Source organism: Aythya marila (assembly GCF_965140915.1).
Source record: "Aythya marila genome assembly, chromosome: 5".
NCBI lineage: Eukaryota > Metazoa > Chordata > Aves > Anseriformes > Anatidae > Aythya > Aythya marila.
Window position 1 is genome coordinate 15,595,238 of NC_139046.1, and position 18,130 is coordinate 15,613,367.

Below are 18,130 nucleotides of genomic sequence, written 5' to 3' on the forward strand. Positions count from 1 at the left end.
CTTTTATTTTTACTTACTACCCTAATAAAGGGATCTATAAGAGGAAAGCATTTAATTTTTGTAATCAAGTCTACTTTTATGCCAACTTTTGTCTCTGAAAAAAGAAATACTGATATAAACCATGGAAAGAAAATACATGGACAGTCTACTCACATATGAGCTTCAAATTTGTAAGCTAATTTTCCCATGATTTTACAACTAACTAAGCGGGACTGAAGTGATTGAGAAATCTGTGCCTTGGAAACAAGTGGATTCAGGATCTATATAAAGGAAAAGAGAAGAAATATCAGCAGTAAATAATGTATTCCCCTTCTTAAAAAAAAAAAACAGGAAAACATAACACAAATGTCACCTATTCCGTACATGGAATTAAACAGTACTAAAAATAGTAATACATATGTACGTTAATAGTCTACTGGAAACCTGCATTTAATCTTCAGTGCTAATTATAGTGTATTAAATCAATATCTTGGCCCAAATAGCAGTTTGTGATTCACATCACAGCCAGTTTTACATCTGTCTACTTGTGTCTTTATTTTGAGACTAAGTTGTATATGAATATTTATAGCTATTAGCTGGTAATTTTGACAAAAGTTGTTAAATATGCTCTTGTAAAAAAAAAAAATAAATAAATAAATAAAGAGAGAGAGAGAGAGAGAAGTTCTTTCTCGTGAGTTTTCCCAGGAAACACTATTTTTAATGTGAAGTTTTGAAGCGACAGTCCCTCTCATTTAAACATAATTTGGGGATCCGTAGGGAAAAAAAAAATCATTTCCATATAGATGCAGAAAAGCAGCATCTTAGCTGTGCTGTCATTTGTTGGATCACCTCTACGGTGCCAGAAACAGAGAAAGGCCTGCACAACTCCACTTTTAGATACCCTATTTTTTGCCCAGAAATAATCAAAGAAATCCAGGTGCCAGACCAGGGAATACATTACAAAGAGGTTTCTCCTGAAGTCTGCTACAGTTCTTCACTCAGGAAGAACTTCACTTCTCTCTCAAAAAAGACTTTCCTGCCCTGTATATTATCCTAACAGTATTCTAAAAGCATTTCTCTCCTCTTACTAACCAAAATTTTGATGTGAGAGCATCTTTCCATTATAAGGACAAGTAGTTCACTTAGACTAGAATTAGTTCAAAAGGTATACTTCATAAACATTTCATCAGTTATCTATAAAACTGTATATTATTTACTTGGTCTTTGACTATGACAGCAAACGCACCACATCTAGTAACTTAATAACTGATCTAGACAGTCTCTCCCATGAAGCGGCCATTGCCAGAGAGAAGATACTGGGTTAGGCTGACCTGTAATCTGACCCAGCACACAATTCCTTACAACCTTGGAATCTAAGATTGTACTATGATTTTTACTTATTTACTAAAAAATAAAGTACTAGAGTATTTCTAGTTTTCTGACATAAAGATCCTTCAAGTAACATAAAAGGCTGGTTTCAGCTGGTTTCTGTACAGTTGCTGAATCAACACTCCTTTATCAACTGTGATCTTCTCAAAACATTTTTGTGGAAGCATATAAATGTGTTACTATGTTCTAGTGAAAGATCAGAGTAAACTGATTCTGCAGAACTACATTCTGTTTAAATGGCATCTGTAAAGTTACATTACATCTAGATTTTGGAGCTGACTGTAGTTTGTTTTCACCTTTTAGAAGTTTATTTTTTAAACAGTGCTGGATTTCAATTACCCACTGATTTTAATCGGTATTTTTAAACTACAGAAATGTTTATATATTTGCATCTCTATATTGGACACAAAAATATCACTGTCTCAAAGCTTTTAAGCTTAACAGTAAAATATGAATTCTCAAAATAAAACCAAACAAACTAGCTGACAAAAAGGGAGACATTATTTTCTAGTTCCTCGCTCTTCCTAAAGCTACATGGTAAAGAATTAAGTGCTTGCAGGGCATTAGGTTTTTGGTACATCAAAAACAACTGAAGCACACAATGAAACGCATCTCTAGCATTCATTCCTATTTAGCAGAAATACAGTATTTTTGTCCACTACAAAGAATGAGATACTATCCTGTAATCCAAAACAGGATATATGAAAACATGTTACTAAGACTACTAAGTGTAAGGGAAGTGTTAGAAAACATAGAGGATTCATTTGCTGAAGAATACTAAATCTTTCTACGGTGACCTTCCTGTCTTGCCTTAGCACATTCCCCTCTTACAGTATGCTCCATAAACACTACTGCTTTCACAGGCATAAAACTGCAACAAATCGTACTGATGTGAAATGAGCCTGGCAGGAAACGACAATCTTTTATTTGTTGCTATCATAAGTGGGGAGAATATTATTACCTCGTGTCTGATAGTCTCTTTGGGTAAAGCTTCTATTACAGCAAGAAGGGTTTCTAGCCATGCATTGCTGACACCTGTCAGAAAGAAATGGGTTATATGTTATGTTGCACATATAATGAGTATAACAAAACACCGGTCAGTTTTACAAAATTACTTCTCTCTTTTTCTATTCACCTCTTCAAGGAGATATATAATTAAAAGACATTAAATTAATATTCAAAACTTCAGACACTCATTAAAATGGGGCTGCATCAAAAAAAGTGTTACCAGCAGGCCAATGGAGGTGATTCTTCCCCCCTACTCTGCTCTCTTGAGATCCCACCTGGAGTACTGTTCTCAGCTCTGGGGTCCACAACATGGACCTGTTGGGGTGGGTCTTGAATAGGGCCATGAGGACAGTCAGAGAGCTGGAGCACCTCTCCTGTGAGGACAGGCTGAGGGAATTGGGGTTATTCAGCCTAGAGAACAGAAGGCTCCAGGAAGATCTTACCTTATCTAAAGGGGGCCTATAAGGAAGCTGAAGAGGGACTTTTTACAAAGGCATGCAGTGATAGGGTAAGCAGTAACGGTTTTAATCTGAAAGCAGGTAGATTTAGATAAGGTATTAAGAAGAAATTCTTCACTCAGAGGGTGATGAGGCACTGGCACAGATTGCCCAGAGAAGCTGAGGATTCCCCATTCCTGGAGGTGCTCAAGGCCAGGCTGGATGGGGCTTTGGGCAACCTGGTCTGGTGTGACGTGTCCCTGCCCACGGCAGAGGAGGGTGGAACTGAATGGTCTTTAAGGTCCCTTCCAACCAAAATAATTCTGATTCTGTGATTAAGAAACAGGATAGGTGAGAACCAAATTCTGTCCCCATTACTTTTGCCTTATTAATTCTTGTACAGGGAAATAATTACTCTGTTTAGAAAAGACAAATTTCTCATTTAGAAACATAACCTTTTCTTATCCCCACTGAAATTTTCTAGTGTTACAAGAGGCCTTTTTTTTTCTTTGTGTCCTAAAAATAGTGTCAAAGAAGTAAAGAAAAACAAACCATTAAAGAAGAAACAACGCTTCTCTCTCCATTTTCTTTTAAATATCAGTATGTACACGGTCAGCATGCAAAAATCTTTTATTTCATACAAGTCTAGATATAAAGTCACTTACTGCTTTACACAGTACTGTACTGTCACTAAGGAAACAAAACATACAGAAATACTCAGTCATCAGCGTAGTTGTACAGCCCTGACCTGCATCTCTGTGTTCCAGGTTCTGGAGAATGATGTGTAGGAAGGAGTGGGAGTACGTATGAATGGACACCGACTCATCTTGCAGAACAGTCAAAAATGAAACAGCAGCTGTTAACTGCATTTCCACTCCTGCAACATGCAGCACCTCCTGTATAATCAGACATTATATCAAGTTAGAACATGAGGCAGAACTGTACTGAAAGAACATTCAAATTTTTACATTTAGTTTTAAGAATGAGCATGTAAGGACCTTGGTAAACTACAAAATTGGTTGTAAATTTATTTTCCCCTAACAGTAGTTAATAGTGGATATTCAGATCTCTGATACTATAAAATGTACTTTTAAAGAAAAATAAAGTTAACTATATTTTCTCTGACTTTCAATTTCATCAATGTATACGTGTGGATGCTTCTGCTTTACAAAATGAGATGCAGAAAACAGGCCAGATAACAATTGCACTTCTGCTTCTGTTTGTGCACATGAATTAAAAAATATATTTCATTCATTCACTGAGCAATACTAAAATAATGGAAGGTAATTCAAATTTACTTCCTTGCCAGCTCACATGAAGCACAAATGAAAATGTAAATATAGTGATTGTCTTAAAAACAGAGCAAGACGTACCATGGTATTCACTCAGGTAACTTGGCATTTACTAGCACTTGGCTTTAACATTTAAGAAATTAACTATTAGGTTGTCTTTAAAAGCATCACTTCAAAAAATAAACATACAGAATATGGAAATGAAATATTACTGAATTTCTGGAATGAAACAAAAAGCAACTGTAAATTTCAGATTTGTTCACATCCCAAAAAGCTTGCAGAATACAATCCAGGACATAGTGTTCATTTTAAGTATGTACACATCTATCAGCTGCATGAAAATTTCATTAGTTTACTTCTCTAAATGTATGATTCTACTAAAACATTACAATCATTTTACAAGTGATTCCAAACTCTGTATCGGCTTAAATGCCTGTATTTCCTACACATCATTCTATATATTTTGTTTCTGCTTTTTTTTAAATGTGCTTGAAATAAAGTGCTTTCTCAGATCACGTATTAAAAATCAACTATAAACTGATTCTTATGTAAAGAAAAATGCATGTAAACCAAATTAGAAAACATCTGTTATACACCTAAGCATTATATAGAATTATGCTGAGAATGTACAGTTTACAGAGAACACCTGAGAAATGATTTAGACTTCCCTTACTTCAGAGTAGAACGACAAAGTTTTCATTACAGAAATGCCAACCAGTTTGTGTATGCAAATGTGCAGCAAAGCCTAATTTTTCATTTATCTAATTTCAGATAAAATCATTATTTCTATCTCAATAACTTTTTTTTTTTTATATATTTCTGAATATTTATAACAGCATTCCCACCACAAAAATGACAAAAAGAAACAGCATTGTGCACCTTACCAAAGTGAGATAAAATGTTTGTATTCAATTGCCATGGAAACCACTCTCTTGTTATCTCCACAGACTGCCTGTCCTTGCTCCTCTCCTGCTATTACTAAAGCCATAGCTAAGAATAAGACCACCTATGAATTTTGTAATAAAAAATGTGGCTGGGACCAGTGCATACTGTTCTGGGATTTTGGTTTACACTTGTGCAAAAACACCCCCAAAATAACCAAAAGAACATCACACTGTGGATGCTGAGACCTCACTATAGATCAATCAGACCGTAATGGAGCTGCACTCCAGTTATGGACATACTCACTTTGCATTCAATGCAAACAGGCTTACTTACTATCAAATCAAGTTTCCAAACAGTCTCCTCCACAGATTCGTACAACTCTTTGGATGCGTCTCCTCATAGACCTCAGAAGACATTAAATTGTAATTTTCTAGACTGCTTACATATCTGCCTGCATTGACGTTTGCACTCAGAACTATACAGATCCACCTACAAAGCTGTATGGGTCTCCCCTTCTTATTTCAGCCACACTGAACTCAAGCTGGATGAGTTAAATATACTTCATATAAATGTATTTCTTTAGAAAGTAGTGTATTTTTCCACACATGGAATCTCCAAAGCTTCCCACTCTGGAGAAAAAAAAAAAAAAAAAAAAAAAAAAAAGTTTTCCTGTCTTTCGTATTCAGACAAGCACATTTAAAGGAATTTAAGGGTACTAATGTATTCTTGAATTTTCCTGAAGTCTAGAAGTTAAATTCAGGCATCAAAACTTGGAAAATTTAGAAAGCATGACTTATTCCCTTAATCAGAAAACAGAAAATTAACTAGTTTAATGTGTTTTATGTCCTGCAGCAACAGAATGCTCCTGAAAGAAAGCTGTAAGTAGAAACATAGTCTGTCATTTTAGTAACCGTGGTGACATTACAGAAGTTTTCATTTAGGACTCAAAATACACATCAGAAAAGGAGAACTAAAGAAGATACAATGAGAATGGACCTTAAAATAGGTATAATAATAGGGTGAAAATCACTCCACGTCTTCCTAAACTACGAAATCAATGAGGAAAAAAGAAAAGCTTTCAAGGGGAGACTGATATATCAGGAAAATCAGTAACAGTGAAACGAGTCTGGAACTAATCACACAGCTTTGAATAAGGCTTGATTTATATACTTCAACAGGAGTAGCTACAGTTTTCTGCAGTTACAGAATGTGGAAAAATCAGATAAAAACCTAAAATCAGACAGACACCTAAAATCAGATAGACACTTGAAATCTCCCTCCACTGATTCTGGTGGCAGCAGCCATGGACAGAAAATGCTAAACCTGCATGCGACTTCCAAGATTCATTGCTAAACCAATGACTTTCAAGATACATGAGGAGGTGCATGTAGAAACCCAGAGTGGGGACTTCTATGCAAAAGAACCGATACAAGGATGCCACTTAATTTTAACCATATAATTTAAAAGATATTTCATAATCTCATTCCTTTTTTAGCATCTAAATAAGATATATTTGTTTTATTACCATAACCACAACACTGATACTCAATTTAATCATTAGATCTCCTATGTTTAATTCAGTGTTATTTTATTATTTTATTCTGCATATCTCATATTATCTTCTGCATATATATTCTTATTTCATTCTGCATATATCAGACCTAAAACAATTATGTCAAATATAGGAAGAGTCTTTGGTATCATTTTAATTGTTTTTTGAAGAAAGATAAGAAATTTGCATATATATGTTATTTTTTTATTTACAAAAGTAACCAGGTTAATAAATTTCCCACAAATGAAATTGAAATTTGTAATCCAGACAGCCAGAACACTTGTTGCATTTATTTCTGCCTGAATCTGTTTTATTCTCAGCTCTAATAAAAGCAGTATTTTTGCTTTTGTGTTTCCGCAAATACACTACAGAAGTATTGTTTTTCCTATCCAATTACATGGTGACAATACTTTCAGATAAACACGACCCTGAAACTACTTTATAACTCATTTTTCACATGCAAATTTGAACTTACAAATTATTTTTCCCAATCTACAGTTGTGAAACCAATTGCAGCAATTTAAGTCAACTTAGATCCTTGCAATGCCAGACTACATTTGCAGGACTGTAACTGCAGTTGAGTAGTTGGCTATGCCTTTGTAAACTATACAGTTTCCATTTAATGGTCAGGACAATTTCTCCAATAAAAACTAGGATAAGAGGAAAAAAAAAAAAAGTCAAGTGGCTAATGATGCCAAATACTATTTTCCAGTCAAAGACACTGAAGTACATGTTAAAAATACAGTAAACATGCGTACAACTGTTTTATTACCAATAATAAATATTAGATAACAAAACACCATTGAAGAATGGTGATACCACTGAAGAATAGTAAGAGTATATCCGCAGAAATAAATTTACCACATATATATATATAAAAGTTTTAATTTGTAAGGTTTAAAGCTAAAAGGTACACTTAGATTTAGACTGACTGTCTATAAACCAGAAGCCACTATATTTCACTCTTTCACCTCTGCCTTGAGTCCATTAACTTAAATGTCATTTAATTTATCATCTAGAAAGGCATTCAGTTTGGATTTAAAAGACACTGCAAGATGAAAAATCCACCACTTTTCTCAGTTAGTATGTTAAAGATTGATCATATTTATTATTAATAACGTCTGCTTCATTCTAATTTTTCTGTCCTCAGTTCCTAACTCTTATTTCTTCATATACTGTTTCCAGTTAAATGGCTTTTATTATTATGCAGGAAGATACTTTTACAAAGTAATTAAGTGCCTCCTGATCTGAATAAGCTAATCTCTAACTCCCAGTGTACTCCCAGATACTTTCCAGGCCCCAGGCCTCGATCATGCTAATGATCATCCTTTTAAATTTTTTCTCCATTCCTGTATAAAAAATAAGACTAGAACGAAAAGCTGTATTCCTATGTTAGACATTTTATTAAAGAGAGAGAGGCAAATTCTACCATTTCTCCAGTTATTTCCTGTTCATACATAATTATTTTGTTGCAGAATCAAAGCAGAATTTTCATTTACAACAGCTTATTTATTTCAATTCTTAAATTATAACAAATATATTTTTTCCTTTATATTAATATATAAAAATATCAGAGTTTAGTAATACTTAAGAAACATAGCCTGAAAATGGCTTTGATGGAAACACATCAACACTGTAACACCTGACATACTAAGTTTAAAAAAAAAATCACCAGTTTCTTCTGTTTCTTGTTACTCCCTCATTTCAGAAGTATTCTGCTCTCAAAGTAGAAAGACCAGTGACAAAAATTGATTCGGTATTTTAAATAGAAAATTTTAAAAAAGATTTTCTTGAAGCCAGTAGGTTGGTTTAGGAAAGAATGCATTATGGTATGTCAGAATAACATGTAGTAGTAACTGCAGAAACTTGGTGTAAGTTAAAAGGCTTTCAATTACTTTGGAACTTCAAGTCACTCTTTTACTCAAATCATTATATATATAAATATTTTTTAAAATAGTGTCTATTGGCCTACATTTTATAGCACAGAACATGTCAACCAGAAGTACTCAATGTTTTTAAACTATCTGTCAGTTCTGAGGACAGCTACTTCTTGGCCATTTGCTGAATTTAAGTAATCACATCAAAGCTGGAACAGATCCTCTTAAGAATTAGAAGTCTCCTGGAGTTGGAGTCACAGAAGTCTCAGGAGATATTACAAAGTTGAAAGGTGATGTCTGATATTCACAGAATCACCTCCTACAACCTGCTGGTGATATCCTGCCGGTGATATCCTGCCTAATGCAGCCCAGTATATCATTAGCCTTTTTTTTGCAGCAGGGGGCACATTGCTGGCTCATGTTCAACATGGCGTCCACCTGGACCACCCGGTCCTTTTCTGCAAAGCAACTTTCCAGCAGGGTAGCCCCCAGTATATATTGGTGCACGGAATATTACTGAGTACATCTACAATGCAGAACCTAAGGCCCTCCTGCTGAAAAGTATGTGATAGGGCTTCCATTTAAGTATCCTACAGAAAAGTATTTGCTATATAATCATACTGAGGGCTACATACATATTTGTTCCTCACCTCTTATGCTATCAATTCATAAAAAATGAGCAAAATATAATTTATTACATTTAAACATTTTTACCAACATTGACCTATCTCCCCAGCACAAGCAGCCTCTCCTCTTTATTGATGACTTGGATGAGGGAATTGAGGGCTCCCTCAGTAAGTTTGCAGGTGACACCAAGCTGGGGGGAAGTGTTGATTTGCCGGAGGTTAGGAAGGCGCTGCAGAGGGATCTGGACAGGATGCATCAATGGGCAAAGGCCAATGGGACATGTTTCAACAGGTGACATCGGTGGTACATTGATGGTTGGACCAGATGATCTTGGAGGTCTTTTCCAACCTTAACAATTCTATGATTTTTTTCTATGATTTCTATTAGGAAACAGAGAATTCCACAGGCAATAAGAAATGCACCAAATTATTTTTCAGAGTATGATTTTATTATTATTATTATATTAATATAATAAGGTAGCTGGCTTAATAATAGTAATTATTTTTTAAAAGCTGAGATATAGATATCCACACAGCTTGTCAATAAAAGAAACAATTAATTTCTTCAAAATTTCAGCAAAGAAAACAATGAAATATAAATGAGAATTTCCTGGAACAAACAAATACCATTTTCACACGGGCCCACTTTGCAATTTATTAATCATCTCCTCAACAGACAGGAAACTAATGTAAGCATGTGACTCAGCCATGTCACCTTCGTTACTAATATAATTATATTCTTTCCTACATCTGGCAGTGAGAATCCGATACAGACACAGCAAGAAAACTCACAGCAGCTACTACAGAAGACTGTTTTTCTTCTTATCCCTAAAGTGCTTCAGAGAAAGAGGACAAGAACATAACTCAAGCTTTCAGTTCTACATATTGAAAATTGTCAGATTGATACTTGAATCAGTAACTAGCTAAACTCTTTCCATCTTTTTGAAGTGATCTAAATACTCTTCTCAGCCATTGGCTGTTTGCAACAAGAAAATTACATTCCTGTTGGCAAACTATAAAAAGGGGTATGAATTTTAAATTCATATGGGGAAAAACCCAAACTTCTACAAAGTGGCTAGTAAAATCATGACTGAATTGCATTACTGGAAATGTCAACAGCTTCTCTAAAAATGTACAAGGATGCTCAGTCTGTCCATAAAGATATGAAGGCAACTCAGAGCTTTAAAAATACAATTTCTGCAAGCAATCCTGTGATTTTCTACCTCCTTTACCATATAGAGCATATGTATTCACCTGAACAGCTACTAACAAACACAGTGATTTTTTAGCTGATAATTTGTGTAAATTAGAAAAAGACTCAAATCGAAGTGATCTGTTGCGTTAGACTAGGCCAGATTGTTCTAAATCAAAACACTGATTTAATCACATAAGAAATGTTAGTGGTATCAACAGAAGACTGACAATACCCTGATCAAATGAAAAAAAAAAATCAGCAATTTGTTGTTATAAAAATAAATTTTCAGATATTTTGATACCCAAAAATAATATATTTTCCACTTTGCTGATAGTCTTAAAATCACTGAAAATCAGGCATGCTAACATATTTGAAATCTTAATTCCTCCTGTAGCCTTACATACCTTCAGACTTATTAGGCTTTGCATTTGACTTTATATACCTAAAAGGAATTAACATCTGTTTCGTCATGCAGTCTTATTTGGTTGAAGCTGCTCCTAAAACCACACCTTAAATTAACTTTGTAATTTCTTCTAGGCTACATCAACCCATGGGTCACACCTGGGGCCGAGTATAAATACAGAGATACTTTTGTTTCTTAAGATATCCTTTATCCAAATAAATACATGCATAAAAATATTGTTTTAACATTGCATGGATAGCATGTGTTTATCACAGCTAGAGGTGACTTACTAAAAATTTGGAGGGCAGTAAATGAATTTTAGGACAGCTAAAAGCAAAGTGTGTTTTCTGGATTGCATGAAAATCTTAAACGTTCGGATGGGAGGAGATTGAGAATGTCAAAATGAACCATTATGACTGGCTGGTCCTCAAAAGGAGTTCTCAAAAAGCTGTCAAAACATTGGTAACTCTTTAGAATACATAAACATTATTACTTCTGCTTTCTTTAACTGATGTAACACTTTTCAAAACTACATAAATTCAGTCAATTAATGTCAAAGATCTGCTTGACATACCTCTCCTAATGAGCAAGTCTGCAACAAAAATGTTTAATTTTTTTTACCCTTTTAAAGTACCTGGACTAGCAGAAAAAGATGCATTCAAACCTCACCACATACAAACTTACTCGTATTTTTGGTAAAACACGACGTAGTGTTTCTGCAGGATTCTGTCGCATCAGAACTGGAAGATTTGCCACCACACTTGTTCCTTGGATATCCTGGCCAGAACTTAAAAAAAAAATGCAAACAACATATTACTATCTAAGATGATTACAAGATCACAATTTTCATTTTAAAAAAATGAAAAAAAGCCCCTTGCTCACCCCACACAGGTTAGTAAGTCTAAAGAAGCATCACAACTTTTATATAATAAGCAGTAGAAAACAGTATTAAAAGCATATCAAACATAAAAAAGCTGTTATGTATCATTTCTAGTATGGAATGTTCTAAAATATATATAAAAAAAGTTCTATTTCAAACTGGATGATCAAAGCAGTGATTTTGTGCAATCTCTTCTATTATATAAATATAGGTGATAAAGCATAGGAAGAGAGTAGATGGAAGAAATAAATGAAAACTACTCAACATGTAACAGGAACCTATGATTTTTGCTTTTCTGAGGGAAAATAATCAGCTGTATGTCAAATGTGATTAAAGATGCATGCAAAAGCTTGATTAGTTTATAGATCCTTTGTTTTTCTTGTCCTGTGTCTCTTGGTAGTATCCTCTAATTGAAAGAGAAATAGAAAAGAGAAAAGAAAAAAGAGAAAGAAAAAGAGAGAGATGGATGGGTAGGTAACAATGAGGAAAAAGCATGAGATGAGAATAAAAACTATGCAAGTTGATACACTTCCAAAAAGAGAATCAGAAGAGAAAGGATCAAGTATTCCCAGGTGCCAAAATTAACACTAAAGCTAAATATCAAAACATTTTTTCCTGTTTAAATGCATAAAATCTGTTTTTCTAAACAAAATCAAATTTGTTCCAACAGCAAAGTTCTTTTTTAAATAAGTATGTCACACTCAACTGTACACACACAAGCATTTTAGTGTTCAATATAATCATACATACATTTTTAAAATGAAATTCATAGTAAAACTACATTTAAATACTTCCATATACCACACCCTATCCTGTGGTCTTTCCAAGTTGTCTTAGTGGAACATATAAGCTCAAGAGGGGAACAAGCACACAAATGGGTCACAAGAGAGTAGATTTACAGAACAACTTCCCAGTTTTGTCCTGCCACTGAAGTACATTAGGCAATTCATAGTTAAGATGCAAACCTTCGTGCAGCTAACAAAATCTTCACACATTCCACTAATGCTCTAAATCATCCTCAACATTTATGTCTTTCAGAAGATCAGCTGAAATTATAGTTGTTTACAGGTACCGTCAAGCAGGCCAATTTAAATCTATTTTGTTAAATGCATGTAAATACACTTTTACAAACAAGAATATATTTGTATAATAAGCAAGAAGCTTTGGTTAAAATCAATACAGACTAGAATATCCTAACATTAATATTTTCATGTCCTACTAGATTTTTTTCTTTGCATTCTATAATTTTCTAATGAAAATATTTAACATCAACATTAACTTAATTGTGTTTAGATTAAGAAAGAGCATTCTTCACTGTCCTTGCAAAGACAGTTTCCTGTCTAAGACTAGGAGCATGTTTTGGAAGATTAAGTACAGGCTGGAAGGCAGGAATTCCAGAACTCAAATCCTCATTTGGTCTGTGTAAGGTGGAAAGTCACACACACAACAGTTCAGTTTTGTGCTAGGTGTCCATTCTGCAGATGGGTGTTAATTACTGAACTCACCCCCTGCAAACAATCACACTGTGTAAGGTTCTTAACCTGTGAAAACCTCTGCCCCAACAAAAACCTCCTCTTCCATAAAGTGTAAACCTGGCTATTGCCTTTATGTCTCATTTTTTGTACAGAGTAACTTGAAAGCATGTGTCTAAAACATACATGATGGAATTAAACTAACTTTATATTGTGCATGTCTACCTCTGCGATGATTTCCCTTAAAAAATAATGAAGAGAAATAAGAATGAATAAGGAGCAATTTATTTCAGCCTAAATAAATGGTCCATGCCCCTGGTCTACCTGTTTTCTTCTACCACCTATAAGCGCAGACACAAACACTAGCTCTCCTGTGTGCATCTACATGGTGAGAAAATGATCCTGCACACACAAACCCATTACAAACCTTAGTCCTAGAGGTATTCATGTTTGTGCTGAGCTTCACCATTGTGAGAGGTCCCATTGATTTTTCACACAGTAATATATAGCACCTTCAGAGATCTTTGCCTGACTATAGCAGCTAACAAACATGATGCTATAGCAGCTAATTGATTGATCATCCCCACTGCTCTGAGCTCAAAAGTAACCAAGAAGTGTCTCTCACGAACTCAGTCATGGCAATTACTGTGTTGTAAAAGGGAGCTACATGCCAGGAATCCCAGGAATCAGTATTCTTGTCTTTTATTTTTGGACCATACAAATATTAAATATTACAAAGATAAAAACCCAAATGGAAGAGTTATCATGAATTCTAATATGAGTAACAAGTGAGCAGGAAGCTGTGACCACAGCACTAAGGTTATCAGACGTGCTGTAACCAGGGTTGCAATATTCTGACCTTCTAGCAGAATTTGGGAGTCATTCAAGAGTAGGCTCTCCACATTTATTGTATCTGTATTCTTGTAATAAAAAGCAAGCAAAAATTGCAGCTGGAGAGAGAGGTCAACACAGATGAAAAATTGACTATGTACGTTACTGCACAAAGCTGAGAACTATGTTTGTATCAGCAGAAGCATAAAAATATTCTTTTCCAATAAATATGTCTATTTCAGATTTTCATAAATTACTTCTCTTTGTCAGAGACAACGTGATCTGAAGAAAGGTTAATAGAGTCAGGGTCAGGAGATCCTGAGTTCCAGTTCTGTCCGTACCACTGATTTTCCATGTGGTTTTAATACCAGATCATTTAATTGAAGAATCTCGACTTTAGTTTCTCTTCCCTCGTTTTCCATTTTCTTCACAGCAGTAGCTGTGAAAGCAGTAACAATGTTAATTTAAAATATATTTTTTTACAACTCAGTGTCATGCAAAGTTTCTCACTCTTCTGAACTTTCAGAAAATTATACTACAATACTTAAAAGGTAGAGTGAAATTCACCATACCAGAACACGATAACAAAAATATTAATAAACAAAGTTCAGCAACCTGAAAACAAAACAAACTTCAGATACATAATTTCAAGCTCAAGGAAAGACTTCACAACGTATAAACAATTAACGTTTCCTACATTTTTGAATAGGAGGTTATCTTTTTCTCCCGCTATCTACCTTGCTTTTGCAATAAAGAATGTGACTATTATGATAATGCATTTTTTTTTCTAATATTTACTTTTTATTTAATACGGTGAATATTCTAACTGAAAAAAAAAAAAGATTATCAGCGTTTCTGTTTTTTAATGCTCTGTTCAGACTACCACTGATATAAGCTGATGTGGTTTTCTTGAGAAGTAGAAGGAGTCAATTTAATGGCTGGTTACCACACACACCACTACATATTTTTAAATGTTGTCTGTAAACACAAAACTGTTGACAAGTTTTGACAGGGCAAAGCTACACCAAAGCCATTTTTAACACCATTCAAAAACAGTGATAATGGGTAAAAGTACAGATTTTTAGACTGATTTTAATATTAGGATGCCTGCAATCTTATTTGGAAAACATGTACGAGTTCTCTCCATAAAACCATGTCTCCCTGTAACATCTAAACTCAGTGAAAGAGCAGCATTGTGCCAGCCACTGAAAATGGATTTAACCTAGTTAATAACTGATCTATTTACAGCTTGCATTATTTTTGCATTATTCAAAGCCATTTTATTATCTAATTTAATGCAATGAATATTAAAGTTTTTCATGCTTATGGCAAATTTCTGAGTATTACATACTAATTCCAACAAAACTTTAAAGCAGAATTGGGAAATCTACAGCCCCCAAAGTGGAAAATGGTCCCAGGGTAGATGAGGTCCACAACACCTTCTTACAACACAGCTTGCAATCTCTGCAAGGAAAAGATGTATACCTTTGTGTCATCCAGTAATAATAATGCAAAAGGTCAAAGTAACTTGGAGAAGTTATGATGTTTTATTTTGAATAATTTATTCACTGTGTATCAAGGTGAAAGAAATCCTAACCACTAAAAAAAGAAAAATGCAACCAAGTTCACCCAACAGAAATGTATAGAAAAGGGCAGTGTTCCCCTTTAAAGCCGAAATGCTTAGTATCTGGATTGCTGCCAATTAAGAATGTGAAGCAGGAGGCATTTCAACACCTACACAGCCTGTAATTTTCCAACTGCAGATTTTTCTTCTATTTCCACCAAAGAGGCTGCACCATAGATTCCCTTTCCTTTTAAATATTAAAGCCCTCAGGATTAAAGCGAATTATTGCTAAACACTCAGATTAAGACGTTTTTGTGCTAGTAAATCCATGAAAATAAATACTAAATAGTTATTCTCTTCAGTCACAGTATTCTTAATGCTCTGAAGGTGCTATTCCTTTATTAACAGTGCTAAGTATAGAACTCCAACAGAGACCTATACTTAGATGCAATTTAGCTCCATCTCTTTTGTGCAAGCAACATCCATACATATAATTTAAAGATAAAACTTCAGGACTCATCTTCTGAGTTCATCCTAGATGAGATCCCAGTGATTTTATGATGCTGGGAATCCTCAACCCAGGAGGAAAAAAGCTCTGCCACCCAAATGCTTTTGTCCTAATTCTCACCATCTCTGCAACGCCAGCTGCTCGCTGCAAGCTGCCGGTACCAGAGCTCCTCTAACCATGAGGTTCGTTACAGACATGATACTTCTCAAGAGTAAAGGCAGCACTAGGCCTCATCCTCCAGCTCCTGTGATCACTTTTGCTTGTCTTTTTCTACCCTCATAAGACATGAGACTGCCTTGATATTGGAGCAAATATTCCTACAGATCTATTTACCAGCATATGAAGGAAAAAAAAAAAAAGGTGACTGGGAGTAGTCAGCATGGATTTGTGATGGGGAAATGAAGCCTGACCAGCCTGGAAGCCTTCTAAAATGAGATGACTGACCTGGATGCTATCTTATTTTAGCAAGGCTTTTGAAACCAGATCCCATAATCAGTTCACAGATAAAACGATGGAAGTACAAGTGAAATAAATGGAAAGTGATGCGGATTGAAAACTGCATGAATTATCAAGTGTATATGGTTGTGCTCAGTGGCATGGCAGCCAGCTGGAAGCCAGCCACTGGTGGGTTACCTCAGGGGTCCACACCAAGGCCAAAACCATTCAACATCTTCCATAATGACCTGGATGATGCAACTGTGTGCACTCTCAGGCAATATGTATATGACACAAAACCAGTAGCGGGTGGCACACCAGATGGCTGTGCTACTTCAACGTGCTGCAGAAATGGACCAACAGGATCTTACAAAGTTCTGCAACGGGAAATGCAAGTCCTGCAGCTATGTGGGATAACCCCATGCACCAGTACAGGCTGGGGTCCATCGGCTGGAACATAGCTTGAGACTCACATGTCCTCTTCTGACAATGGATGATGAGTTGACCAGGAGCCAGCAATACACATTTGTGGCAAAGCAAGCCAACAGCAACCTGGGCTGCATTAGGAAGAGCATCGCCATCAAGTCAAGGGAAGTGCTAATTCCTCTCTTTTCAAAAGAAACTCATAGAGAGACTGGAGCTAGTACAGTGAAGACCCCATAAAATGATTAAGAGATTACAGCATCTAATATCTGAGAAACTTAGCAGGGATGTTTAATCTCCAGTTGAGAAAGCTTTGGGTCTTATTTAACATTTATACATGTCTGAAGTGAGGGAGTAAAGGAGATGGAGGTAGGTTCTTCTCAGTGGGGCCCAGTGATGGAATAAGAGGCGATGGGCACAAACTGAAATATAGGACATTACATTTAAGCCTTAAAAAATATATAAATTAAAAATCAGAGCGCTCAAACATTCGAACAGGGTGCCAGAACATACAGTGGAATCACTATTCTTAGATACACTCAAAATCCCAAGTACACAACAAAGCAGTAAATATATTGTTCTAATTGACCCAGCTTTGAGCAGGGAGGTGTACTAGATGATCTCCACAGGTCCCTTCCAACCACATCGGTAGGGCCTGTGATTCTATGATTATATTCAGGACAGGTGTTTCCAAATTTACAAACTCTTAGGCAAGCTCAGGGTAGACGATTACATTTCTTATATTTCAAATAAGTATTTACAATAAAGGCTTAAAAGGTACAATTTGCGTTTAATTTTAAAAAAACATTCTGCAAAATAATAGAAAAAATAAAGGTCTGTAGGTACTCAATTAGGAACGTTTGTATCTTGAAAGGAAATGAAAGAGTACAGCTTCTTCTACAGCATGAACAAAGATTAGCCACTGAATGTTCCCCAGAGGAATGTTACCACAAAGGAGTTTCAAAAAGAGAAGATAGATGTAAATCTTTCGTTTTTTCTTCTTTGTTGGCTCTAGCCTACAAAACACAATGACACGAGCAGAACGCAGCACTGCAGGGAAGACTGAGGTACAATATTAGTTTACCCACGCTCAAAGTAAAGCACTGTCTTTATGAACTGACTTCTGTGTAGTGCTGTAGCTAACTGTATCATTCAACAAAAATGATTTGCTAAATAGTCATCACTGAATCAACTACCGAAGTCTGTATTTTGCATAATTTACTTTTACAAACCTAGAAGTTCTGATGCATGGGATTGAAGTGCTAACCCGTCACCCCACAAGTGATATTATTTTCATTTCAAGATTCCTAAATGTTTTGTGTGCCTGCATTTGTTGAAAATAAAAAAGTTTGCCAACTTCAATGAGTGAGGCAT

General features: G+C 35.3%; 1 protein-coding gene across 2 annotated transcripts in view; it reads right to left on the reverse strand.

The window, feature by feature from the left end:
* PPP4R4 (protein phosphatase 4 regulatory subunit 4) overlaps positions 1-18,130 on the reverse strand; it is a 71,447-nt gene that overhangs the window by 35,894 nt on the left and 17,423 nt on the right. For both annotated transcript variants that reach the window (XM_082761616.1, XM_082761617.1), the window contains exons 3-6: positions 11,328-11,430; positions 3,562-3,709; positions 2,330-2,403; positions 154-260 (exon numbers count right to left, since the gene is read on the reverse strand). In XM_082761616.1, the coding sequence (XP_082617742.1) occupies positions 154-260; positions 2,330-2,403; positions 3,562-3,709; positions 11,328-11,430 (432 nt within the window). The remainder of the gene's footprint in view (positions 1-153; positions 261-2,329; positions 2,404-3,561; positions 3,710-11,327; positions 11,431-18,130) is intronic.